This window comes from Phyllostomus hastatus, unplaced genomic scaffold (genome assembly GCF_019186645.2).
Source record: "Phyllostomus hastatus isolate PE091 unplaced genomic scaffold, TTU_PhHast_1.1 phas_contig_150, whole genome shotgun sequence".
NCBI lineage: Eukaryota > Metazoa > Chordata > Mammalia > Chiroptera > Phyllostomidae > Phyllostomus > Phyllostomus hastatus.
The window spans coordinates 37,772,238-37,796,727 of record NW_025333611.1 but is presented as its reverse complement, the minus strand read 5'-3'; the positions used below and the strand labels follow the sequence as shown (position 1 = coordinate 37,796,727).

The 24,490-nt window shown below is 59.0% G+C and overlaps 1 protein-coding gene across 2 annotated transcripts in view; it reads left to right on the top strand.

Moving 5' to 3' along the window:
* The first annotated feature begins 18,248 nt into the window (after positions 1–18,248).
* UNC5A (unc-5 netrin receptor A) overlaps positions 18,249–24,490 on the top strand; it is a 52,311-nt gene continuing 46,069 nt past the window's right edge. The window contains exon 1 of one of the 2 annotated variants that reach the window (XM_045825398.1): positions 18,249–18,404. In XM_045825398.1, the coding sequence (XP_045681354.1) occupies positions 18,335–18,404 (70 nt within the window). In that variant the 5' untranslated portion in view covers positions 18,249–18,334. The remainder of the gene's footprint in view (positions 18,405–24,490) is intronic. The other variant, XM_045825409.1, reaches the window with a different exon arrangement.

The window sequence follows — 24,490 nt, the reverse complement described above, 5'->3', positions numbered from 1 at the left end:
AGATCTCCCGAACTCACTTGGGAACACACCTCCATGTCTCAGCCTATGATTGGTGAGCTTCCTCCACAATCGCCTTTAGGGGCAGATCCTGATTGGCTACTCAGCATATCCCCGCCCCTTGGCAGTGGCTTCTTATAACCAAATCAGACCCAAATCAGTAGCTTCTCACCTCCTCCCCATCTCTACTCCAGGTGGTTAGGTAACCCACTCAGGACCAATGAGACATTACAATATTCCCAAAGTGTCTGGGAAAGCAAGGTCTCCTTGTCTTATGTGGACATCCAGAAGAGATCTTCATTGTCCTTCTAAGTGATGTGGCATAAGATCAGGACGAAGGCAGCTGTTTTGCTACCAGGAAGCAGTAGCCTGGAGATGCTCACGGCGGCGGTGAGGGTAGGCTCCCAGAGGAGCCTGAGGTGAACCTCACAACATGGAAGTCAGACCAGAGAGATGGAGAGAAGACAGGACTGGTGGCACCTTTGGAGCTGCTGGACCAAGCCTCGCCTAATACTGACGCCACCTGCAGACTAAAGCTGTATAGCTCAACAAACTCCCCCGTGATGTGATCAAGTAGACCTGTGTTTTCCCGTCACTTGCAGCATGGAGCAGCCTCGCTAAAACTCCCTGCGGGCTGGACCAGGCAGAGAGAAGATCAGGAGGGAACTCTGGGGAGTCAGGAAGAGGAAATTCTTCTGGAGGAGGTGGGAGGTTGGAGTATCCATCCCTTACCCCACCTGGCACTGGAAAAACTTCAGGAAAAAGCCCAAGCTGAGTGGGCAGGTGAGTTTTTTGGTATTAGTAGTCTGGACAGGAGCAAATGTTGGCTGTTTGGAGTTGGATCAATGCCCAACTCCATTCAAGTCCACAAACATTTCCTGAAAGCCAGTCATATTGGGACGCTCTGCCGAGCGATGGAAGACACATGTCCGATCAGGACAGTCCCACAGCGGGGAGCCCCCCAATCAGGTGAGGACGGCAGGCTGGGACAAAACTCACCGCGATGCAAACAGGACAGACTAAATACTGAGGTCGAGATGCACAGGCCCGGGAGCCTGAGAGCAGGATGACGCAGGAAGGCAGGATCCAGGGAAGAGAGTGTCACCTCCACCCAGAGAGCACCTGTGCCCAGTCTTCACAAGGACACCTTAGGTGCCAGAGCGGCCCCAAGCACCAGGAGCACTGTGGTGGAGGTGGTCTCTCCACACCTACCCCTACGGAGTTCTCCAGATTCCGAGTTCTCGGGAAGAGGACTGTGGCAGGGTTGGATTTTAGGTGGGCCCGAGAAGGGAGCCAAGTCTCACTGTCTCACTCAGACACTGAGAAAGTGAGTCCCTATGCAGTCCCTCCGAAACCTTCCACCAAGGACAAAGTCTCGGTTTAGTGCCTCTCCCACCCTTGCTGACCGTTCCTTCCAACAGAGAGAGTGAGAGTGAGAGAGAGAGAGAGAGAGAGAGAGCCTCAGCCTCTTGCTTTCTACAGGCAACAGGCTTTTGCTCAGATTTTTTCACACTGTTTTATTTTCGTGGCATTTATTTTAACAGTTGTCTTCTATTTATGGCAAGTAATATTGGCTTTCCATCTATGACAGTGATAAAAGCTCCCTTTCATATTTCATTTCTTAAGTTGTTTAAAGGTGGCTGGTTGAAAGACAAATATTAGACAGGATCAGCGGGACACAGGCATGACCACAACTGTGAGGGCGGGGCGTGAACAGCCCCAGGTTGAGGAACATGCACAGGCGACGCTGGCTGCCTGCTGTGTGCAGATGCGGGGACACAGCCGGGGACCATGCAAGCAGAACCCCTGCCCTCAGGGAGCTTCCTGTCTCGTGGGGACAGGAAGGGGAGAGACAAATGCCAGGGGAGTGTTAGCTGGTGGTCGGTGGCCTGCATGCCCCTGAATCCAGGAAGGGGATACAAACCCACTGAAACCTGGCAGCCAGGGATGCTGGGAGGCGAGGCCGTGGCTTCAAAGACACCCCGGGAGGGGCTGAAGCAGGAGGAAGACAGAAGAACCCCGCCTTGCTGCCAGTGCTCCTGGGTGAGGCTGGTTTTGGAGACTCATGCTGGTCACGATGACACACTGCAGGAAACCCGAGTCAGGGCAGAGACCAGAGGTATAGCCTAGCAGGAAGCCCCAGGGCTCAGCAGAGCCACTGCGGCTTTGTCCTGGCCCCATACTCTGCACAGGAGTGGCCCCATGCATGCAAGCGATCAGGACCCAGCACAAAAGGACGCGGAGAGTCTCTGAAATCATCACCTCCTGAGTCATCCGATTGCCGTTGACTTGCAGTCAATGACAGTATGGGGTGCAAAGCGGACTGTTAACCCACTTGTTTGAAAATTGGTCATACATAGCCCATCTGCAGCCTGGTGGGCAGAAAAGCCGCAAGGCAGATCTGAACCACGGCTCCCCCACTTGTGAGCCGTCTGCTCCTGGCTAGTGCCCTTCACTCACTCGAGTCTCTATTTCCCTGCCTGTGCAATTGGGTAACGCGTTGAGGGAGGTCCTCATACAGCTCTCGGCGTGAGTGGCCGGTCAGTAACCGTCCTGTTCTTCCACATACCCGACTCTGAATTTCCAGACACCCCAAGTCCCTTCCACAAATGGGAGCCGGCAGGAGGAGATGGGCAGGAAACCCATTCACTCCCTCAACGAGTACACAGTCGTGCACACCAGATTCTGTCCCGGCCCGAGCAAATAAAGCAGCAAAAGAAACAAAGACAAGGTCGTCTCCTATTCCTGTGGGAACGTGCCATCAGAGCGACACGGGAGATTCCAGCTTGTCACAAGGAGCCCACGCAAGCTGGACATCCAACAGGCCTCCGCCTGAGAGTGGACACTGGGGTGAACAGGAGGACCTTGGCAGGGTTTGGAGGAGAGTGCCCCAGGCAGAGGGCAGAGCCAACTTCCCTGGGAGTTGTCTTCAAGGCAGAAAGAAGATCCGTTGCTGTAGGAAGTGTGTGCTGGGAGTTTAGTGGGAGAAGGTGGGGGCTGTCAGCCCCTGTTGGAGAGGCCTGGAGGGTGGCGGTGTGTGCTGGGGTACGTGAGGAAGCCTGCAGTTCCCATGGGGGGCCAAGGTCCCTTTGACAGCATCTTTAGAAAACCCCCACCCATTTGAGCGAGACCCTGGGCTGCCACCTGCTGCCTATGCCACCCCCACCCCCTCCCTCTGGGGTTAGGGTCCTCTCTGAGCAGACACCTGGGCACCCATGTGCTGGCTGATTCCCCTCCCTGAACTCCAGGCCGCCCCCCCCTGCCCCCGGGCCTGGGAGAAATCTCTGCGGTGCTGACAAAGGGAGGGGCGAGGAGTGGGGGAAGCAACGTGTGTCTGCTGGCACGAGAATCACAGCACAAGCCAATGCTGGAAACCATCCCGCGTAGTTAGAAATTAAAATAACAAAAGAAAACTGAGCATATGGAGTTTGTAAAGTGCAGTCCATCTTCAAGACGGGACCGGCTTGCTCGGAACGCACGGGAGAGCTGGCATCCGGGAGGATGCGTCCATGGGGTGGGGGCGGACATCCGCCTGGGGGGGGCATGGGCACAGTGTGGGAATCCCCTTTAGGTTGTATTTTTGGAAGAGAAGACGTCCCAGGCCCAGAGAATGGCCCCTCCCCAGGGCTCAACCCCAAGCTTGTCTTTAAGTCTTCCCTTTCTGTCTACAACCCCAGAGCAGTCCTGCACGCTGACCTCTGAAAGGCACCCACTGAGTCAGCGCTTCTCTCCTCCTCTCCACCTGCACTCCAGTCCAGCAGCTGCCTCGGCCTGGTGGCCCGACGCCTCTCCCGCCCGGTCCAGTGTGTCCTCCCCACAGCCACCAGATGGGCCTCTCCTTCAAGGCTCGTCCTCCCAGCTAGGCTAAACTCTCAGCTCTTCCCCCATGGCCTTCAGGTCCTGCACGATCCAGGCCCCACCACTCCCCGCACCACTGCCCTTCCTTCTGTCTCCCAAACAGGCCAAGGTCATCCACCTCAGGGCCTTCGTACATGCAGGTCCCTCGGCTGTGAACACCCTCCCCCCCTTTTTATGATCAGCTCCTCACTCAGATTCCATCCCCAGTGCCACCTCCTCAGGGCAGCCCTCCTCAGGCAGCCCTCCCCATCCGCCTCATGTAGAAGGCCCCCTCTCCCGTTCCCTTTGACATCACTGTGTCCCTGCTCAGTCAGTCCCACCTGAAACTGCCGTGTTTGTTTGACTCTCCCCCTACCAGGTAAGCACCGTCATCCCCGGACTCCGTCCTCTTTCCTGCAGTGCCCTCACACTGGGAGCGGTGCCAGGCCCAGAGCAGACCCTGCAGAGGTGCCTGCCCAATGGGAAACCAGTGCACGCCACAGGTGCCTGGTTTATTTGGCCGTCCCCTGGGCATGCAGGCAACACCACGCACAGCCTTGCGATGGCTGCGTGGCAAACCTTGCCTCTTTCAGGCCGAACTTCATAGTTCTGGTGGAGCCCACGTGGTCGCTGCGGAATGAGCCTACCCTCAGCCAAATCGCCAGACACCCCAACGGGCGTCCAGGGCTTCTGTCCAGACAGAGCACAAAGCCAGGCAAGGAAACTTGGACTGCTGCCCAGGGGCTGGGAGCCGACCTGGGGGCCCAGGTGCCTCCCTCCACCCGAGGTGCTCAGGTGTCCCCTCTGCCAGGCAGCCCAGCTGGCACAAGCTGGAGAGGTGAGATGGCTAGGAGACATGGGCAAGCAGGACGAAAGGGGCAGGCAGGTGTCTGGTGAGCACCTTCGGGGTGGGAGCCCTGGCCGGCCTGTGGGCTCAGAGGGCCTGGGTGTGCGGAGGTGGTTCCGTGGGCACGTGCAGATGCCCATGGGGGAAGAGCAGAGGGGACCTGTCCCGGGGTGGCTGAGCCTGCGGAGCCAAGGGGAGGGCCCCCCTTCTCTCCCTCTCCACCCCCCTCCCCGTCTGGCTGCTCCTCTCCCACTCTGCTGCTCGCTGGCCCCTGCAAGATGAATGTTCCTGGCTGTGCCAATCTTGCTGCCACCTGTTCGCGCTGTGCCTGAGCCAGCACCGTGGCTCCGCTTCAGACCCAGAGCAGCTGGGAGAGCGGTTGCCAAGCCTCGTTCCCCTCGCTCTTCTCCTTTGTTGCGGCGGCAGCAGCCTGGGCTCCGTCACCTGCTGTCAGCTGGGCAGCCCCTTATCTCCCCACCACGCACACTGGGCCCCTCCAGACCACCCCAGGCCTCAGCCCCCCATCCCCCCGCCATGCACCAGGCTGCAGAGCAGGGCACGGGCAGGATGTTCACAGACACCCTCGCCACCTGCCTGCCCCCCCCATCCCACCCAAGCTCTCAGTCCCCTTCCCTTCCCATGCTTCCTGTGGGGTCCCCTAAATTCCTGCTCCAGGGAGCCTCCCGCAGGAACTCCGAGACTGAGGGCTGATGCTGGGCTCGGGGCCTGAGAGAGCCAGGACGTGTCCCGCTGAGCCGGCTGAGCCCGTGACAGAGCATGTGCCAGCGGCAGGCAGAGGAAGTTCTGAACCCCTGGGAGCTGGAGATTCCTGCAGCAGTGGTCCAGCCCACGCTGAGGCCAAGTCCCAGCCCTGCCCCTAGAGCTGGCCCCAGGCTGCACCCCTTGGTGAAGCCCCTTTGAACTGTAGCATCCTCGGCTGCACAGCCCCGCAGTGTCACCACGAAGACACACAGAGGACTGGTGCCTTGAACTCCTCCAGGTACCAGGCAGGGGTATGATTAAATAGGCATGGGACAGAGAAACGCACACTGTGAAGTGGGGTGCTGCTGAGGCATGCATGTCACTCTTCCCCTCAGGGTGTGGACCAGCGTGGCCAAGGCCATGGCCTTGGCCGCAGCAGGAGTGTGCCCAGCCTCTGCAGGCAGCGTCTGTTTCCAAAACTGCAGCTCCCACAGAGGGGGCCTCTGTGGGCCGAGAGAGAGACATGTTGGAAGACGTGTGGACAAGGCAGGGGCTCGGGCTGGCGGCCCTGCTCCCCCTGCGCCCCTGCCATGGGCCCTCCCACAACTGCCAGGCTGCTCTTCCGAGAACAGCCCTCAGGTCAGTCACTTCCCGGCTACCCTCCCCTGCCCCAGGGCTTCCCCTTGCCCACGCACATCGTGAAGCTTGAACTGCACCCATAGCTTCGGAGGGCCAGGGCCTGCCCTGCCAACCTCTCCTACCCGTGCCCCGGCTCCCCCTCACTCACCGCCCTCCTTCCGCACCAGCCTCATTGGTCCTTCAACCAGGTCCCACCCACATCAGGGCCTTTGCACTCGCTGAGCTGTCTGCCTGGGACGCTCAATTGCCAGCTCTTGCCTTAGTCACGTCTTCTCTTTATTTAGGTCTCAGCAGAGAGGGCTTGCCACCTGCTGACCAGCGCCCCCTCCTTCACCTGGCGCTATTGCATCTCCCTGGGGTTTTGCTCATTTGTTTTTTGATTAGCACGTAACTCCTACGTGAGACTATCTCCTTCGAGTGTTTTTAATCTGCCTTTTCCCTCTACAATTAAACTGCTGTCTTGTTTGCTGCTGTTTCCCACGGTCTGGGGCAGAGCCTGGAGCACAAAAGACATTGGACACATTCTTCTGTGGCCCTGGCCAGTGTGGCTCAGACGTTGGAGCGCTGTCCCCCAAATCCCAGTGTCACGGGCTTGACACCCGGTCAGGGCACACGCCTGGGCCGGGGGTTCAGGTGCAAGCAAGAGGCTGCCGATTAATGTTTTCCCCTCACACCGATGTTTTCCTCCTTGTCTCTCTCCCTCCTCATCCCCTCCTTTGAAATCAATAAGCATGCCCTTGGGTGAGGATAGATAAAAAAATAAGTAAATTCCTCCATGAACGAGTGAATTGTGGAGGAAGAGTCCAGTGGCCTGGGACCGGGGACAACAAGCCCAAGAAACTGAGGCTGCGCCGGGACCAGAGAGACCGCCAAGAGGTTTGTGATGCCGGTGCCCGTTCCACCGCGGGTTCCTTCCATTTGCCTCATGCAGTGCTCACCGTCGCCCGAAGCTGGGACGCTTTCAGCCCATCTCCCCTCGGGGGCAGCTGAGGCTCCCAGGCTGCAGAGCTCCCCAGCTTCTGGAACCGAGTGGGCTTGTGCCTCCGCATGCCTCACGCTCCCCTCCGTGGCGCACGACCTCCCGGCTGGTTAGAGGAAGGTCCTGGGGGCCCCTTCTGTCTCCCTGGAGTCACTCACAGTCACACTCCTTAAAGGGCGTTGCCTGCTTGAGGGGGCAGTAGACAGGGGTTGTGGGTGGAAGCCTTACGAGGACCCTGGGCAGAAGTGGGCAGCAGCCGGGAAAGAGAAGCCAGAAAAGTGGGTCCAGGCCCCTGGGGGGCAAAGGAAGGGTGAACAGGGAGGGGGTGGCTGTGACTGGGGAGAAGTCTCTGGAGGTGACCAAGGTCCTGGATCAGAGTCCCAGCCTGCTCAGGCAGCACGTCTCCTCTGTGGAATGCAGATTAACGTGTACCTCCCACCCAGAAGTGAGCCGAGCCCTATGTGTGAGAGTGTTTTCACAACCAACCCTCCAAGGGTCGTACCAGGTGAACTGATGACGTCCCTTGGCTTCAAGGGTCAGAAATCCACCTCAAACTGGCTCACATTCCAAAGGGTGTTCATTGTCTCTTATATCTGAAAAGCCCCCAATGCAGGGTCAGTGTGGTCTCAGGCATGGCTGGATCAAGGTGCTCCAACAGAATGAGTCTCCTCTATGGGGCTCCCTTCTCGGGCAGGCTTTTCATCCATGGGTGGTCATTTGCCACCACAGGCCCCTGGGCTGACAGATGACCAATCCCACCTGGAGGGGAGCATCTCCCGTATAAGGCCCAGCGTAAGTCCCAGGATTTATCTTTGTTCATACAAACTGCAGCCCCACCCTAAGCCAACCACTGTGGAAACCAGGAGCCTCTGGGAAACCGGGAGCCTCTGGGAAACCGGGAAGCTCTGACTGGCCGCCCCTGGAGCCAGGGGCAGGAGTGGCTTTCTCTGAACCACGGATCCACCGAGCGGTGGCGGGGAAGGCTCTCCAGAGGAAAAGGGAGCCCCACTGCCAGACCAGAGGTTCTGGAGTCCGGCTGGCAAACAACATTTGATGACAAGATCCATGGTGCACCTTCCCCTTGCAGCTGGCACCGCCCCCCGAGGCTCCAATCTGCACTGCCCCATGGGGCTCGGAGGAGGCCGCTTCCCTGGGACCGTATTGACTGGGGCTGCTGTGAGACTTACATAGAACCAGTCCACAAACGTGATTTGAAAACGGTGAAAACATCCTTCACATGCTACAGATCATCCTTAATGTTGTTGTAGAATAGGAGCAGGATGGGGACTTCAGGGTTCTGAAGGGGGCTTAGAAATCACTGGCCGCACACCCTCTCACAGTCATCACCACAAGGCAGCCGGAGGAAGGAGTTTCAGACAGAGATCCTCGCCTCGCCCCGGGGCCTGAACCTCCACTGGCTTCCCTTTGCTCTTGGAATGGTGGCGATTCCCCTGCCGGCTCAAGGGTGCCTGCTATCTGGTCTCCTCCCACAGTCAGACACCTCCCCCCGCCCCACCCCCAGCCTTGTCCCCTCCTGCTTCCTCAGGGGCTCCAGCTGCACTGCCCTTCCTCTGGTCACACAACACCAAGATCCTTTCCTTCGTGGATGCTTCTCACTTGCTGCCCCCTCTGCCCAAAACACTTTCCCCCCAGTAGCTGCCACCTTCTCATCGCTCCGCTGAAACAACACCTCCTCAGAGACTTTCCTAGCCGCTCCGGAACGCACGCACCCCACACCTTCTCCCTCTACTGTCTCACTTTACCCATTTTAGATCCTTCACCAGCTGGAATTATCTCCTTGGTTTGTTTGTTGGCTTATTTATTGCTAGTTCCTCTCCTGCCTGCCACCTGCACTGGGAGAACCAGACCCAGGAAATGGGCTCTACATGCAGCACAGGCCCTGGCCCGTAGCGGGGGACCAAGACGTACTTGGTGTGTGAATGAGTGTGTGGCTGGATGGGCGGAGGGCGGAGTGGGGGGTGCATGGCTGGGTGGGTGGGTGGGTAAACGGGTGGCTGGGTGAGTGGACGAGGGAATGGATGGATGGACAGCTGGACTGAGCTCATCTCTAACCTGTTTCTTGTCCCTAAAACACTGTGCCCTGTTACCCCTTTAGAACAGGAATTGACTTGGAGCTCTGGCAGCGAAAGACCCCACCTCACAGCCGCTCACGCACGGCAGCCTCAATGCTGCCCGCTCAGGTCCTGATTTACCTGAGGTCGAAGCCCATTCAACCAGCTGGTCGCCAGGAGGTTGATGAAACCCCTTCTCCTGCATGGGCTCACGCCCGCCTTTGCCGGAGGCCTGCTGCCCACTGGCTGGGTACTGGCTGGGTGCTGTCACTGTCCCCAGGAGCAGGAGAGAGCTTGCCGCCCCCTTTCCTGGCAGCCATGCAGGTGAGTTCAGCCCTCAGGACAGCCTCCAAGGAGCTGTGTTGGGCAGGCCCTGTCCCCCAGGGCTGTTTTGGGAGGTGGGTAGCAGAAGGTGGCCTGTCCCTTTGAGGATCTCTCATCTAAGCTCAGGGGCCTGCAGGGTTGGTGGGGTGGCTGTGAAGTGGTGTGTGGTGGCCCCCCCCCCCCCCGCACACAGCCCACTGTGGGCTGCCCTGGAGCTGGAGTCTCTGGGACAGAGGTTGGGGGAAAGAGGGGGTGCTACTGTGACCCTAGCTTGTTCCAGTCCCTGAGGAGAGACAGGGTCTGGGAAGCGTTCCAGCAGGCAGGGCCATGGGCAATGGCCCTGTGGGGGATAGGAAGGACCCACTGGACTGAGACCACAGTCAGGAGCGCCGTGCTTCGGGTCCCAGGCCATTCTGAGCATGAGATCCCAAGAGCAAAGGAGGCTCCTCTCCCTATCTGTAAAACCCCGTCGCGGTGGGTGAAGAAATCACCAGCTGTTGAGTGGCGGGGTTGCGGGGAGCACACCGAGGAGACATGCGTGCAGTAAGGCGCCACACTGTAAAACTCTAAAACTAAGCAAAACTCTGTCCAGTTACATCAACATATATACTTGTGAATATGCAGAGAAAGGCCCAGAAGACCACATGCCAGCCTTCCACCAGAGAAATGCCTGAGGTTTAAAGCCCAGTTATTTGTAGGCATTTTTTTTTGTTTTACAAAAACAAGGTATTCATGTTTTATATGTGAAATTTCAAATTAATTTTAAAAGATACCTCCCCCCCAACCCACGCCGCGGATGTCATTTGCAGTGTGAGGGTCAGACCTAACTGCGGAGGAGTGGCAGAAAGGGTCATGAAAGAGCAGGAGAGCGGACCCCCTGGTACAAGAGCCCCGCCCCCACCTCCACTTGGGCCCCGCCCTGCACACAGCCCTCCGAGCTTCCCTGGGATGAGTGCCTCCAGCTGCCCTCCCAGACCTGAGCCCCCTAGCAGCTGCCTCCTGGGGAGGCTGAGGCAGACCCAGAGTCAATTCCAGGACTTGGGGAGCAGGGAGAGCCGGGAGCCAGGCCTGGAGGAATCGGGAGCGTTCTGCTCCACTGATCCCGCAGCGCCCGGACCGCCGCATCTGTGCTTCCTCCCGCCGGAGTGACAGCGTCCATGTGCTCCTGCAAAGGGGGTTATTTTATTAACCAGCTAGATTAAGCATCTCTCCTTCTAATTACCAGTTTAATTAACCTTGGCACACAGTATATACCAACCCCCGAGGGACTGAGTCAGAATCGCTGCACTGGGTGAGCATCACGGGTCTGCAGTTCGCTACCCTCAGCTGGCCTGGGGGGTCAGAGCCGTGGGCTCTGGGTGCCGGGGGTGGAGCAGAGGAAAAAGTGGGTGCGGGTTGTCAGAGCCTTTTAGTAGAGTGTTGCCGTGGGTTCTGGATTCCAACATAGCTGCCTCTTCGGCAGCCTTTCTGCACGTGACCCTGCACAAGGTGGCTAAAGAGAACTCAGCCCAGGCCTCCCCACTTAGGTCTCCCAAGTTCCTGTAACGTGCGCTGGGCAAAGCCTGGAACCGACTAGAAGATGTTGTCTGACTACCACTTACGGGGCGCCGGTGCCACAGGTGCTGCCTCGCTTGCCCCGAGCCTCAGTTTTCTCATCTGTAAAATGAGTACAATCGTATGTAGGGCATGGGACCATTTATGAGGTTTCGTTAAGAGAACAGAGGTCAGGATGCCTGGTAAATGAGGTCCATTTATTCAGTCGTTCATCCGCTCATTCACTCAGCACACACTGCTGGAGCGTGCCTGCACGGCGCGTTGACGCAGGAAGCAGCGATGACCGGGGAGAATTTGAAGACCCACTGTCTGGCAAAGACCTGAGAGTCACCCCCACACGCACACGCTTGTGCAAGCACACACACTCCTTCCTGACCAGTCCCCGCCCCACACTCATCACTCACTTCCCAGACGCGAGCACACCAGCTGCAGGCACACCATTGTCCCTCACAGCCACGAGGAGAGCACGCAGCGCCGCAGAAACACGCCTGCGTGCAGAAGACGCCACGGGGCTCCTCCGCTCTCAAGAAGCGTGAAGGCGGGGATGTCACATTACTAAGAAGTGAGAAGGCCCGGGAAGGGGTTTTTCTATATTTATTTATCTGAAAGCTTATTAAATCCTCACCTAGTCTCCTGTTCATGAACACAGTGTTACTGGAGCCTCCTGATGCCCGTGTGGGGGGAGGAGGAGGCTGGGTGTGCGTGCACCTGCATGCGCGTGAGAGAGAAGCCTGCCCATGCCTTTGCGTGTATAGGGCTCATGCAGGTGGGCATCTGTGTGTGTGTGCGGGTATGTGTCCGCGTGTGGAGCGGGGTGTGCATGATGAGCTTGTTTTTTAGGACCTTTCTCAACCTGTTGTGTTTCTCTACCTATTTTTCACCACCACCTCACGAGGAGCCTTGTGGCCATTTTTTCTCTGCCGCCTCCTCTCTGAAGTCGTAATGCCACAGATACACTGCAGGTCTGTTTATGCACCACAGATAGATCTGTGCTTTATAAGGAAAAAGTCAGATGTTTTTCTCCCACCTCCACCCCCAAAGAACCAATTTCTGCCCCTTTGGGGGCAATATTGTCCCTGTTGAGAATTCATGGTGCAGAGCAAGAGATTCTGTGACCCCAAGGGCCTGGGACCCTGCCAACGTGCACCATGATTCCCAGCCTCACGGGCCCAGCTGGATCCCTCTGAAAATGCAGATTCCTTCCCCTCCCTTTTGCAGATCCTGCAGTAGTACTGGGAGGGAGTCCAGAAATCCAGGTTTTAGCAACCTCCCTGGGGATTCTGGTGCCCTGGCTGGGGCAGGACTCGGGGGCAGAAGGGAGTTTAGGACAATCAGGGGCCACCTAGTCTGTGAGGGAGAGGGTCTTTTTGGAGCCCCACCCAGTTCTGAGAGCTCAGAATCAACCCACAAAGGCTGGGGTCCTGGCCATCAAGGGCTTCCTATGTCAGAGATACCCCAGGGCTCCCCAAAGGAGATTTGGCAGCTGGACCAGAGTCCACCCCCCTGACCAGGACTCGCAGAAGACACAGATGGAGTCTGCAGTCTGAAACACTCACCCAGGGTGCCCGCACCCCATTCTCCATCTGTTGGGTAGGGCCACACATGCCCTTCTCGGCTGTCCTGCCCCTCCCTCCTGGAAGCCCTAGCCCCCTGCCTAGTCCTGGGGTCCCAGTGGACCAGACACTGGGAGAGGAGGCAGGTTTCCAAGCCCTGCCCACTGGACCAGCCCTGAGATTGGAATGAACCCCATCTGGGAGTTGCAATGGAGCTGGTAGCAAAATCAACCAAAAACAGAGACCCCCTACCTGGCCCTGCCCTTCACAGGTGCCAGAGAGAGGCCCTGCCTCTCTGGAGGGCTGGACCAGTGCCAAGCCCCAGACCTGGGTATCCAAGTGGTCAGAACACAGGGGACCAATCGACTCTCTGTGGCCAGTGGTCCAGCAAGAGCAAAGGAGGGGACATTGTGGCGGCTGAGGGGGGTGGGCTGAGGTTAGAAGTGAGCAGAAGAGGGGGAGGTGAGGTGCAAGGGGAGGAGAGATGGAGATGGAGGGAACCTGGAGAAAGAGCGTTGGGGGTCTGGGGCGGGGGTGGCGCTGCAGTCTGGTAGGGAAGCCAGGAGGGCGTCCCTCTCCCTTTCTTATGCTTTTAAAGGCATCAGAGCATCTTGCTAATTGTTCATCTCCCAGAGATGCTAATGAAATTAACTCTGCAAAATGCTCATCAGGTCATCTGCGGAGGGCACAGTGCCAGATTTCCCCATGGCCCAACCCCAGCCTCCTCCTCTTCTCCTCCTCCTCGGCTCCTGCCCCCTTCCTGACAAGTTTCCGCCCCCTTCTTTGCACAGGCCCCTCAGCAGGGATCGCTTCGCCCCCAGACCTGCCTGAGTGCCCAGGAGGGACACTAGAAAAGGGCTGTGCAGCCAGGGAGACCTGAGAGTTCCAGGTGCCGCAGAGCTCATGGAGCTGCAAAGGTTGTCTCTGGGTGTATTTCTGTGTGTGTGTTTCTGAGTATGTGTATGTATGTGTGTGTGTGTGTGTGTGAGAGAGAGAGAGAGAGAGAGAGGTGGGGGGAGAGATAGCACATACACCACAGGAGCACGTATCTCTAATAAAACCATTTGTTAGAACATTCTTGCGATCATTCAGCAAATGACAATCTAGAGCAGCCTTTACACTTAAATCCTTGTTCCATCCCTGACCACGTGGGTGAATTTAGGCAAGTTACATCTCCTCTCCGGGCCTCAGTTGTTGTATCAGTGCAGTGAGCACGATCACAGCATCTACTTCATAAGAGGCTGTGAGAATCGAAAGACATACACCAGGTAAGGAGCTCAGACCTGTGCTGGGCACCCGGGAAGGGCTCAAGACGTGCCAGGCGCTGTCCTTGGTCCTGAAGGCTACAAGGCGTGGTCTCAGTTGCTGGGCAGAGGCACCAGGGAGGCGCAGGTGCGAGGTTCTCAGCAGCACGAGGCGCCGTAGAGAATGGGCACGTGAGTGGCCTGTGCAGGAAAGAAACGGGGTCTTGGACATGTTTTCACGTGTATGTTGCAGGCATGCACCTGTGCGAGTCGGGCGTGGGAAGTGCATCTATGTGAGAAGCAGATACTCGGTGGGTGTTGGCATGCTATGTGAGTGTGCGTGTATGTGTTTGTCTCAGGGTATGGGGATTGGGTGATGGGGTTCAGTGTGCAAAAAGGACTGGTCCAGACGTTGCTGGGGGTCCTCTGAAGGGGGGTTGTTCCCAGTTTCATTTTCCCACGCAACCCCACACGTGTTCGCCTGCCTGATGGCCAGGCGGTCACCCCACCCTGACCCACACCCGTGTGCACACGTGTATTCTCCCACGGGTGGCAGCTTCCCCCAGTGGGTAGCACTGAGCCTTGCAAACAGTGCGCACTAACAAGTGCCTGCCCTACCCTAGGAAAGGCTCAAGAACAGGCATCAAGAAAGGATAATTCTGTATCATTTTTTCAAATGCAAAGGAAAGAAACTCAAATGGGCTTAACAACAAAAGAGGGGAATGTATTGGCTCATGTAACTGAAAAAGCAGGGACATATCTGACAGCTTCAGGAGTAGCTGGACCCAGAGGTCTAGACTGATGAACCAGGGTCCGGCACTTCCCTCCTCTCCAGGCTCTGCTCTCCTCTGCCCAGTCTCAGACGGGCGCTCCTCACATCATGGCAGCTCCAGGATCTCCTCTTCCTGCAAGAAAAAATTTCTTTCTCTCATCACTTCCAACAAAAGTTCTAGAAATGAGCTTGTGCACCAGGCCACATGGGCAGGTGATGCTCCAGCTCCCTTCGAGAGATGCCTTCCGAGGGGCAGCCCTGCGGGACAGCAGCCGCGCGGGCCCCAGAGCCCTGCTGCCATGCTGGTGACAGCAGCAGAAATGTTTGGCCCGGGAGAGGAAAACTTCGGGGTAGACCCAGACTTTGTGTTCTGAAGTAAAAGAAGAAAGAGTCTTCTGAAATAACAGAATCAAAAGAGGGCTCAGACATGCTTGGTGTGGCCCCAGAAAGTAAACCCAGTGAGAGGCAGATTCTTGCTCCCTGGAGAGAGAGACTCCTGGCCAGGACAACGGCAGGAGGTGACAACTACGCCCTGTCACTGGGATATTGCAAGGAGGCTACAGACATGCGGTGACAGGTACCACCTAGTTGTGGTTTGCCCCTTCCCTCCCCTGGAGTCTGGAGGTCAAGGGCAAAGGAAGTTGGGGATGTCAGGGACCTTCCTCCCATTTAGCCGTTTACCTCTAAGTCTGGGACAAGGCCTTCCTGGCAGCCCTCCTGATTCTTAAGCAGAATTCAGGTGAAACACGCACCCCCCCCCATCTCTGCAAGGGCACTCTGCCCCTTTCCTGGACACCCCCTGAGGACCACTTGGGTGGGGACAGCTGAGCTCAGATCTGTGTGACAACACGGAGCCAGCGTGTGATGTTCTGGGGACAGAGTGTTCCCAGAAGCGAAGCAAATGGGAAATCCTAAATGTGGGGATGAGCTTGGATGCCGGGAAAACACAAGGGACGCCACGTGGCCAGGACAGAGCCAGGCAGGGGCAGGGCTTGAACACCGTCTGTCACGAACACTATAGTTCATGCATTTCCATGGCTGCCTTCGGGGACGTGGCAGGATTGCTCTTTCTGACCCTCTTGCAGTAGGGCTGGGGTGGGGGTCAATGAATTGTGGGTGAAAGCGATATGTGTCATTTGTGGGCTGAGCCTTTGATTTCTGGTGGGTGTGTTTCTAGAGCTCCCTTTTCCTCTTCCTCACTGACCAGAGGATGACTGCTTCATCAGCCGGGGTCAGCGAGGAAGGATGATCCGGAGCAGCAGACCCATATTGGACAAATGAGAAATAAACCTTTGCTGATCTGAGCCACTGAGACTGGAGGACCAATTTGTTACCACGGCATAACCTAGTCTATCCTGACTGCTACAGGGCTGAAGAGAGAGAACCAGAGAAGGGAAGAGATCAGTCAAACTGAAAAAAGGAGAACCTTTCCTTTCCAGTACCCCAAACCTTATTCCCAAATTTTAATCCCAGAGCAGAAATTGCAGCAGGAGGAAATGGAAAGAGAGCGGACATTGAAATCGAACTTCCCAGGGAGCCGTCTGGGCTAGCCCTGCAATCACGGAGTAAGACAGGGCTGGCCATGGGCATTAGGCACTGCCCTCCCGGTCAGCCTGAGTCACCTGTACAATGGGGATAGAATGTTTACTCACCAGGGCCGAGTGTGAGGAACAAACCAGATTACAGATGTCAGAAAGGACCTAGCAGAGCCCCGCAGACACCATTATGTTATCATATCACAGTCAGGCCCCCAAACTCAGTTCTCCATCCTCAGCCCTGCCCCGCCAGTGCCGACGCCCCAGTTCCTAACCCTGCCCCCCTCTTAGAGGCCCCAAGGCAGGTGCTGCTGCTGTGCCACCTCACCTACCCAGCTCTTCCCTGGGACAGGGTGGGGCCGGGCACACACTGACCCCCCTGAGGCGGCGCGCACGCGCACGTGCACAGTCCAGTTGGCTAGATCAGGCCCTCCTGACAGAGCACGTGCAAGCAACCCCCAAAGCAGAGCTGAAAAACCAGAAGCTGGTGCATATTTGTGGACATTTTGACAAGTTTAAATATTCTTTTATTTTTCAGTTAAAGATTTTAAATCAAAAGATTTCACACACAATGATTTTGTATTGAAATCTGTAGGGAAATTGGAAGGTGTGGCCTGTCCTGGGTTATAGTCCACTCCCCCCAACTGGCACGTGGAGCAAGAAAAGCCAGCTATCCTTTTAGATGGGGTCCTGTCCGCAGTCCCCAGAGCTGTCCCCCCTGTGTTCAGTGTTGTCCCCCCCAGCACTGAAGCCCTGAGCCTGCAGATGTGTATCTGGACATTGGCTGATGTTTTTTACAGGAGAGTTAAGAGGAAGGCAAAAACATTTCTCATAACCCTTTTCTATCAATAGTGGGAAACAAAAGACCGAGAGAGGGCCTCGTGTATCAAGAAATATAGAAGACCGCATATCTCTGTGGAAGCAAAGACCATTCTTACATCGCCCAGCGTGCAGCTCCAATTCACATTATCGCCTGGCCGCTGCAGGCGTTTCCGTCTGCGAGCCTGCCTTCGACCTTCTCATACCCCTCCCGACCCAGAGCAGGACTCGATTTTTCTGACCACTCGCCTGGTGCACTTGGTGCGCGTTTGTCATTTCCTTTTTTTTTTTTCAAGGCAACCCTCTTGTTTATTTTAACACGGTTAGGGGATGGGGGTGGGGAACAGGAAACTCCAGCGGTGGTCACTATTGGAGGCTTTGGTAGATGACTCGACTTGCCCAAGGTCAAAGAGCTGGAAGGCGGAAGCACCTAGAACCTACTCCAGGTCTCTCTACTTCCCAAAATCCAGCTGGTTCCTTCACGCCCACGTCTCCAGCCTGTGCGCGCTCAGGGCGCAAATACCGCGCGCCGTCAGTTGTGCTGCGCCCTGGGGTTGTTTTCCTTTAGCAAACGTCGCCGCGGGTTTAGGAAAACCTTGGGTAACGCTGGGGTCCACCAGGCTACGTGCTTGGGACTGGCCTGGCAAGTCTGGCCTGCCAGGGCACCTCTGCGGGCTGGCCGGGAATCCGGGTGCTCTCCCGCAGTCCCTTATCCAAGCAGCGGGCTGGTGGCGTACCGCAGCGCGCTGACGGCCTCCGAGCGCGGCCGGGAGGCGGAAGTCGTGTGGGGTGGAGGGAGAGGACTGCAGCGGAACCTGCCCCGCGCACCCCTGCCCTGAGCTGCTCTCTGCAGGCTGGCGCTGCGCGGGGGTCGCCGCAGCCCCCGGCCCCTCCCGAGCCACCTGTGCGCAGGCTGACGGGCCCGGGAGAGCCCGGATCCGAGAACTGATCCACCCCGGGTTTCAGACTTCTGGCTCGGTCCCTGGAGACCGCGAGGGGCGGTGGGAGGCCTCCCCGCCCACTACCCCAAACCCTCCCCGGAGAGCCCAGGGCATTGCCGAGAGGGATCACCGGAGCCGGAGGTGGCCCCCGAACGCAGCTCGGGGCGGCCCGGCCCCTCCTTCCTCCCCCCTCCGCCCCGCCCTGTCACTGCCCCGCTCCGTTACTCCAGTCCTGGTTTTCCGGCGCCCGCCGGCCGGCTCCCCGGCTGCGGGGTCCGCGCGGCGGCTGGTCGGTGCGCGGCGCGGCTGGCGCTGCGCTCCGCCCCGGCTGCATTGCTGAGCTCCAGGTGCCCAGGGGAGCCACGCGCCGCGTGTGCCCCGTAGCCGGCCGCCCAGAGGCAGCTCGGTCCGCTGGCATGGGCCCGAGGGCGCCCCGGGCTGGGGCTCTGGGCTGAGGCTCTGAAAGCCGCCCTACCGCCCGCGGGGCGCCGTGCCCGGCCCGCCCGCTCGCCCGCGGCCATGGCCGTCCGGCCCGGCCTGTGGCCAGCGCTTCTGGGCATAGTCCTCGCCGCCTGGCTCCGTGGTTCGGGTGAGTCACGTGCACGGAGGCTTGCGGGGGACCGTCCGTGCGAACGCTTGGTTCTGGGGGTGGGAGGTGTCCCTGAGTCGCGTTGCTGGACCAGGTTGGAAGCCCCCCGAGGCCAAACTTTACGAGGAGGGACGCGGGGGCCGCCTCTCGTTGCTGCGCAGCTTCGCCGCGCGCTTCCCCAGAATCCTGGGTTCTGCCAAGTCCGGGAGCTGCTGTCAGCACGCGAGGCTGGCGAATGTAGGTGCCCCACGCCCCCGGGCGGGGGAAGTTTGCTGGCCGCAGGGCCCCGGAGCAGGGTCAGGGGTTTGAATCAACGCCGGGGGAAGCCTGACTTGGAGGGTCTCACATTAGAGGGTTTTGACCACATCCTAGTCCCCAGGAAATCGAGGAGGGTGGTTAAGATACCTCTTCCCGGTAGCATCTGCCTCAGCAACTCACAGTTCCCAGCTTGGCACCTGGCCTCTGCCCACGTCCAGAACACAGTGTCCTCCTCTGTCCCCACCACACACGCTCGCACACGTCCACACTCCGGCGTGGAGGCGCATACACTAGCCCCCAGCTCTTGCAGCCCTTACAGAGAGAGCACTGTGAGGCCCGGCTAGGGCTCCTGGCCCCCTTGGTGGGAGGAGGCGGAGTTATGTTCCGCGGGGCCACTGCTGCTTCCCCTTCTCCCTTTTACTACACAGCCCTCTCTCCTGCCGTCTGTCCTGTTGATCGGCCACCCATACCTGATCCACAGCTCAGCAGCCCACCTCCTCTGTGGGGTGGGGGCGAGTCCCCTGCACCCTTTGTCTGCTCACCCTGAGCTTGCACCCAGGCTGAGCTGTGGGCGCCTCCTGATCTCTGCCCCCACCCATGCAATCAGCAGAGCTGAACTTATTTATATGTGTATGGGGGGAGGGGTCACTGATGTGAAGGAGAGGGCATGGGGCTTGCCCTAGCAATTCCTGATTCTTGCTGCCCCAAGAACCTGGGAGATGCCCCTCTGCCTGGCCAGGTCATTTTAATCCCAGGGGAGTCAGGAGGGAGTGTTGGGGTTCCTGGGATTCGAAGCCAGGCTGATCAGAGATCAGTGAGTGATCGCTCAGAGACCAGCCCAATGATCGAGGCGGGTAGCTGTTTTCTTAAAGGGACTCCACGCAGCGCATCCTGCACCCACCAGTGTCTGGCCACCCTCCCAGCCTGCCTCCTCAGTCCTCCCTCTGCCCTATCACATCCCCTCTGTCTCCCTTCTCTGTCACCCCATCATCCCCCCCAAATCCACCAAGCAAACCTTGCTGCCCCATGACCTCCCCTTCAAATCCTGACTGAGCCAGAGGCTGCGCTGCTGCTGGGCGTGTGTTCATATTGCACACATGTGCGTGTTAGGAGCGTGTGTGCCACACACAGGGGGTGCAGATTGCACCATTGACCATGGTGAGCTGGGGGTGTTCATGCTCCTCACCCAGGGAAGGCGTTGCCAGGTACCGAGCAGGTGCCCAGGGAAGGCTTACTGAGTCGGGTGTGAGAAAGGGCTGTGTGGCCACATCTGCATGTTGCCCACGTGAGCAGCGTGAGGACCGTGGGTTGGCATGTGTGCCCGCTGACGACGGGGCCTGTCAGGATGTGCAGTGCTGGTGCAGATAAGGGGGTGGTGGGTGCTGGCAAGACTGAGAACCACAGCCATGGTGGGGGGCTGCCACATGGGAACCTCAGGAGGCTGCAGAGTCAGGGAGCTGCATTCCTGGTTGGTGGGGCACCTGTTGGCCTGGCCCGAGGTTGTCCGGGCAGCTGGCAGGTGGGCCCCTGTGCCGCAGCACTGCCCTGGAGCATAGCTGGCCTCCAGGTACCCACTCACAGGCCTGTGGGAGGGGACCCCTTCTCGCCTGGGCCCCTTACTGTTGTTCCCCACCAGCTCCGGGCATACATGCCCAGAGAGGCTGGCCCTGCGGTGACCCAGCCCCTCCTGCACCATCATCAGCTCCTCGTCAATGTCAGCCGGGGAATTCGAGTGGCCGAGGGAGGGACAGCCAGCCAGGCGGCAGGGGGCGCCCTGGGCCAGCGCAATGGCAGCCTCCTGCTCCCCAGGCTGAGTGTCCACCCTGGGTCACACAAAAGCCCGTGCCTTCTCCACACTCTCCCTCTGGGCCCCTCTGGGCCACCTGTGTCACAGGATTTTCCCGTTCACATCCAGTCACACAGCTGGCACCTGCCTCCCAGTCCCCGTGGGCCCTGCACACCTGTGGGTTTCCCTGCACTCAGACCTCCATGGTCCAGGGGCAGGGGCCATGGGGAGCTGGCCCATCCTGACCCCGATAACTTGTCCAGGTGGCCTTTTCCTCAGACCCCACCTCCATTCTCAGGGCTGGTCCTGGACCCCTCTGTCCACTCTTCACCCCGAGACTGTAACAGCGGGGGCAGGGGTGTCTTAGCTCTTTAAGGCTATGAGATACCCTGCTCTTATTCTGCTTTGGGGACAGGACGGACGAGGCTTTGCCCCACCCGCCTCCAGGGGTCTCCAGAAGAGGGCTGCTTTTCTGACTCCCCTTTGCCCGTGTAGTGAGGGCCTTCCCTCAGGAGACCAGGGACTGGCAATGATGCAGGTACCAATCCCCCAACCAGAGGCGCTGGCCTGGTATCCAGGAGCAGCCAACTTTGGCCTCAGCTGGGAGCCAGCCCTCCCCCCACACCAGACACCCTTGGACTTGCATCCCTTCCCCTGACCAGCGCTGCCCTGGGCCACAGATCTGCAGACTCAGGGTGTTCAGTCTTGAAGGCGGGAGCTGCCCTGGGCCCCAGGCAGCAGACCCCTTCTCTAGGCGCAGGCCCCAGTGCTGGCTTGGCTGCCACCTGGGGACACGTGTCCACATGCATGCATGCCTGGGCCTGCCCATCCCAGGCCCAGCGTCGTCTGCTGCTCCTCCCTCCCTCCCTAGGGCCCTGCCGTCCCACCCCCATTCCCCAAGCCCAGGGCTGGAGACCTTAGAGTCTCCCTCAGCTCTCCCTTCTCCTTCATGCTTCACTTCTAATTTGTCACCAAGTCCTCCAGCTCAGGCCTACTTGTGACATTGCTCATGCCCCTCCCCTCCTGTGTCACTCCCCCCAAGCCCTTTTGTCCCTCGCCCTTCTCACCTAGACTAACACCATGGCCACCCCCATTCATCCAGCTCCTGAGTCCCCTCCACTCACACGGATGCCCCTGGTGCTCAGGCTGGGAGCTGTTTCTCCCTGTGCCTGCCTCCAGCCCTGAGCCTGGGGGCCCTGGGGAAACCTCCGAGTCACCACACTTCACTGGGTGTCCTCCTGGCCCTGTCTGCTGGCGGCTGTGCCTCCACACCCCCAGGCAAGGTCCAGCTCCCTCACTGTAGCTCCCCCATCTTACAGAGCCTTGTACCCCTGGCCCTGCCAGCCGCACTCCCCACCCTACACCTCAGCATCCTCCACTCTGCCTGGGCCGTTCTGCTTATCTCAGCCCCCAGCTTCCATCAGCCCCTCCAGAAAGCCTCCCCCACTCCTCGCAGGGCCCACGCAGGGGCCAGAGTGCAGCGATGAGCTCCAAGGGGCTACAGGACAGAGGCACTGGTTCCTCAGCCATGCAGGGGTGGGCCGCACAGCCTGAGGCCTGAGCCCCCCAATCACTCCAGTGCCTCCCACGGGTGTGGCCCTTGTCTGTGGTGCCAGGACCCTGCTCTCAGCCCCCAACATGCCCCCCATCCCGGCCAATCAAGTGCTTTTCTCTGTTTCCTCCACTTGGGTTTGGGTTCTCTGGCCGGGCTTGGGGTGGGGCAGGGAGGGACATGGGGGAGACTGCTGCAACTGCGGGGGTTGCTTTACCCCCACAGCATCCCTCCCCATGCCTGTCCCTGAACACAGACTGCCCTGCTCCAGGGGACTAGAAATGGCACCCATCCAGGGCAGGGGGGAGCAAGGTGAGACCCCACCATGGGGTGGTTTTGCCCTGGCCCCGCACACAAATGGCGAGCCAGCTATCACGAGTGTCCGTGTCTGTGGGTCCCTCACACAGATGGTATGTCCGTGTCTGTTGACTAGGAACCTGTCTGCCCACTGCCACCCCTCCCAGGCACACACGTCCCCAGATGTGTGTCTTCCTGTGTGAATAATGTCACTGGGTCCCAGAGCTGCAGACCCAGATCCCTGGAAGGTGAAGCCGAGGGCAGGGGGCCCTGGTGTCGCCCGTGCTGAACAAACACCCCCTGCTGGTGGCCTCCTCCTCAGGCCCGCCCTCACGGTCAGGGCTGGGTCGGCTCCAAGACTTGGGCTGCCCTGCGCACCACCTGCTTGGGGCTCCTGGTGAAGCTGAGCCCCGCACAGCCCAGCCCGACCCCAAGCATCCTTGCCACCCAGACGGGTGCTCAGCTTCTGTGACCAGTCCTGCCAGCCCACCCCCTTGTTCCTCTAGTCTGCTCCCATGGGAGTGGCATTGGCAGGCCTTCCTGCCTTTTGGGGAGCATCAACCCCCCTCTCCCTATCAGGTGGGGTAGAAAGGGCAGGGGCTGTGGAGGCAGGGTGGCCCGGGTTTCAGTCTAAGCTTCCTGACAAGGAACTTTTATGTCCACCCAGCCGGTTCCCCGTCTGCTGAATGGGGCCACGCCTGCTGCCTGGGGTTGTGATAAGTCAATGGGCAACGCAGGGAGCACCTCAGGGTGGGCCCCGATGTGGAGCAAGCACCTATGACTTGTTGCCTCCTTCTTCCATTTTTCCAGCATTTGAAGGGACACAGTTTAGGGCAGGTGGGACCTTAAGCTTCGTCAGGGCCCGAGCCCAGAGGTGGGAGAGAAGGTCCCTTGTGTATGAGCTGCTTCACCTCTAACTGCTCCAGCCCCCTGCAGGAGCCACCCCCCTCGGGAGTTGCTGCCACCCCCACCCTGCGCTGCCCTCCCCCGTCCCCCGAAGGGGCTCAGGCTATTTAAACTCAGAAGCCTCCAGTGTAAACAGATGAAGAGAGCTTGTTTGGGGTCTGTGAAGAGGGTGTTTGGGCTCAGCTCGTCCCGGAACGTGGCGGCCAAGGGGGGTGGGACCCCCGGATGGAACTCAGTTCTAGCTCTGCCATTTGATGGCTTTGTGATCTCGGATTAATCACTTAACCTCTCTGGGCTGCTCACCTCTTTGTATGCGAAAGGACTGGACTTGGTGACTCCGTCAGGGCAGAGGCTGGTGCCCGCGGAGGCTGCCTTGGGACTCTGGATTGGCCTGTGCACTCAGCAGCAGGTTCCCCCAGGAACTGCTCACACCTGCCCAGCACCTGCCAAAGCCACCAACCCCCCTGGCAGCTGCTGCCTTCATCGCCTCGGAGCCAGGTGGCTGCTGCCGCAGGGCTGAAGGGGGCTGTGCGGCCTGCCCAGGAAGCGGGGTTCTGTTTCAGTTGGTGAGCACTCCCAGGGCACGCACAAACAGCCCTTCTTGGGGCCCCAGGAGGTCAGAGCACCCGCTCCCGAGGCCCACTCTCTCAGGCACCCACCTCAGAGGCAGCAAGGAGCCTTAGGCCCCAGGGGCCAGACCTCCGAGCATGCGGAGGAGGTGGTGAATTGAGCTGGCAGGTTCTAGGGTGAGGCCCAGGGAGGTGCCTTGGATGCAAACTTTAAGTCATGCCAGTGCGGGTCAGCCCTGGGCCCCACCCAGTCCTGACTGTGGGCCCACTCCTCCCTCGTACTTCTCCAGCTTTCCTGTCAGTCAGACAGAGTCATGAAAGGACTGGCCTCGTGGGTAGTTGTGCAGATGAGACAGCCTGACCCCTGTCAATCCTAGCACCCGCTGGGTACTCAGTAAACGTTTGAGATTGGTGCTGATGGATATGGCAGAGGGTGCTGTTCTGCCCTGGCCTCGGAGGAGTGGGGTGGTCCTTGGTGCCCCCTTTGTGGGAGAGAGTGCAGCTAGGGGTCCAGGCAGGAGGGAAGAGGCCTGAGGGAAGGTCTCCATTTTGGGATGAGGCCAGGCCTGGCCTCTTTTCTCTGCCCCTTTGATGCCCAGGGCCAGAGCATATAGAAGTGGTAGAGTCGCACCTCCCAGGCATGGTTGTTGCTGGCCCACTCCAGCCCTGTCTGAGGCAGAGAGAGGGGGACACTGCAGGGATCAGGAGTGGCAGCTGC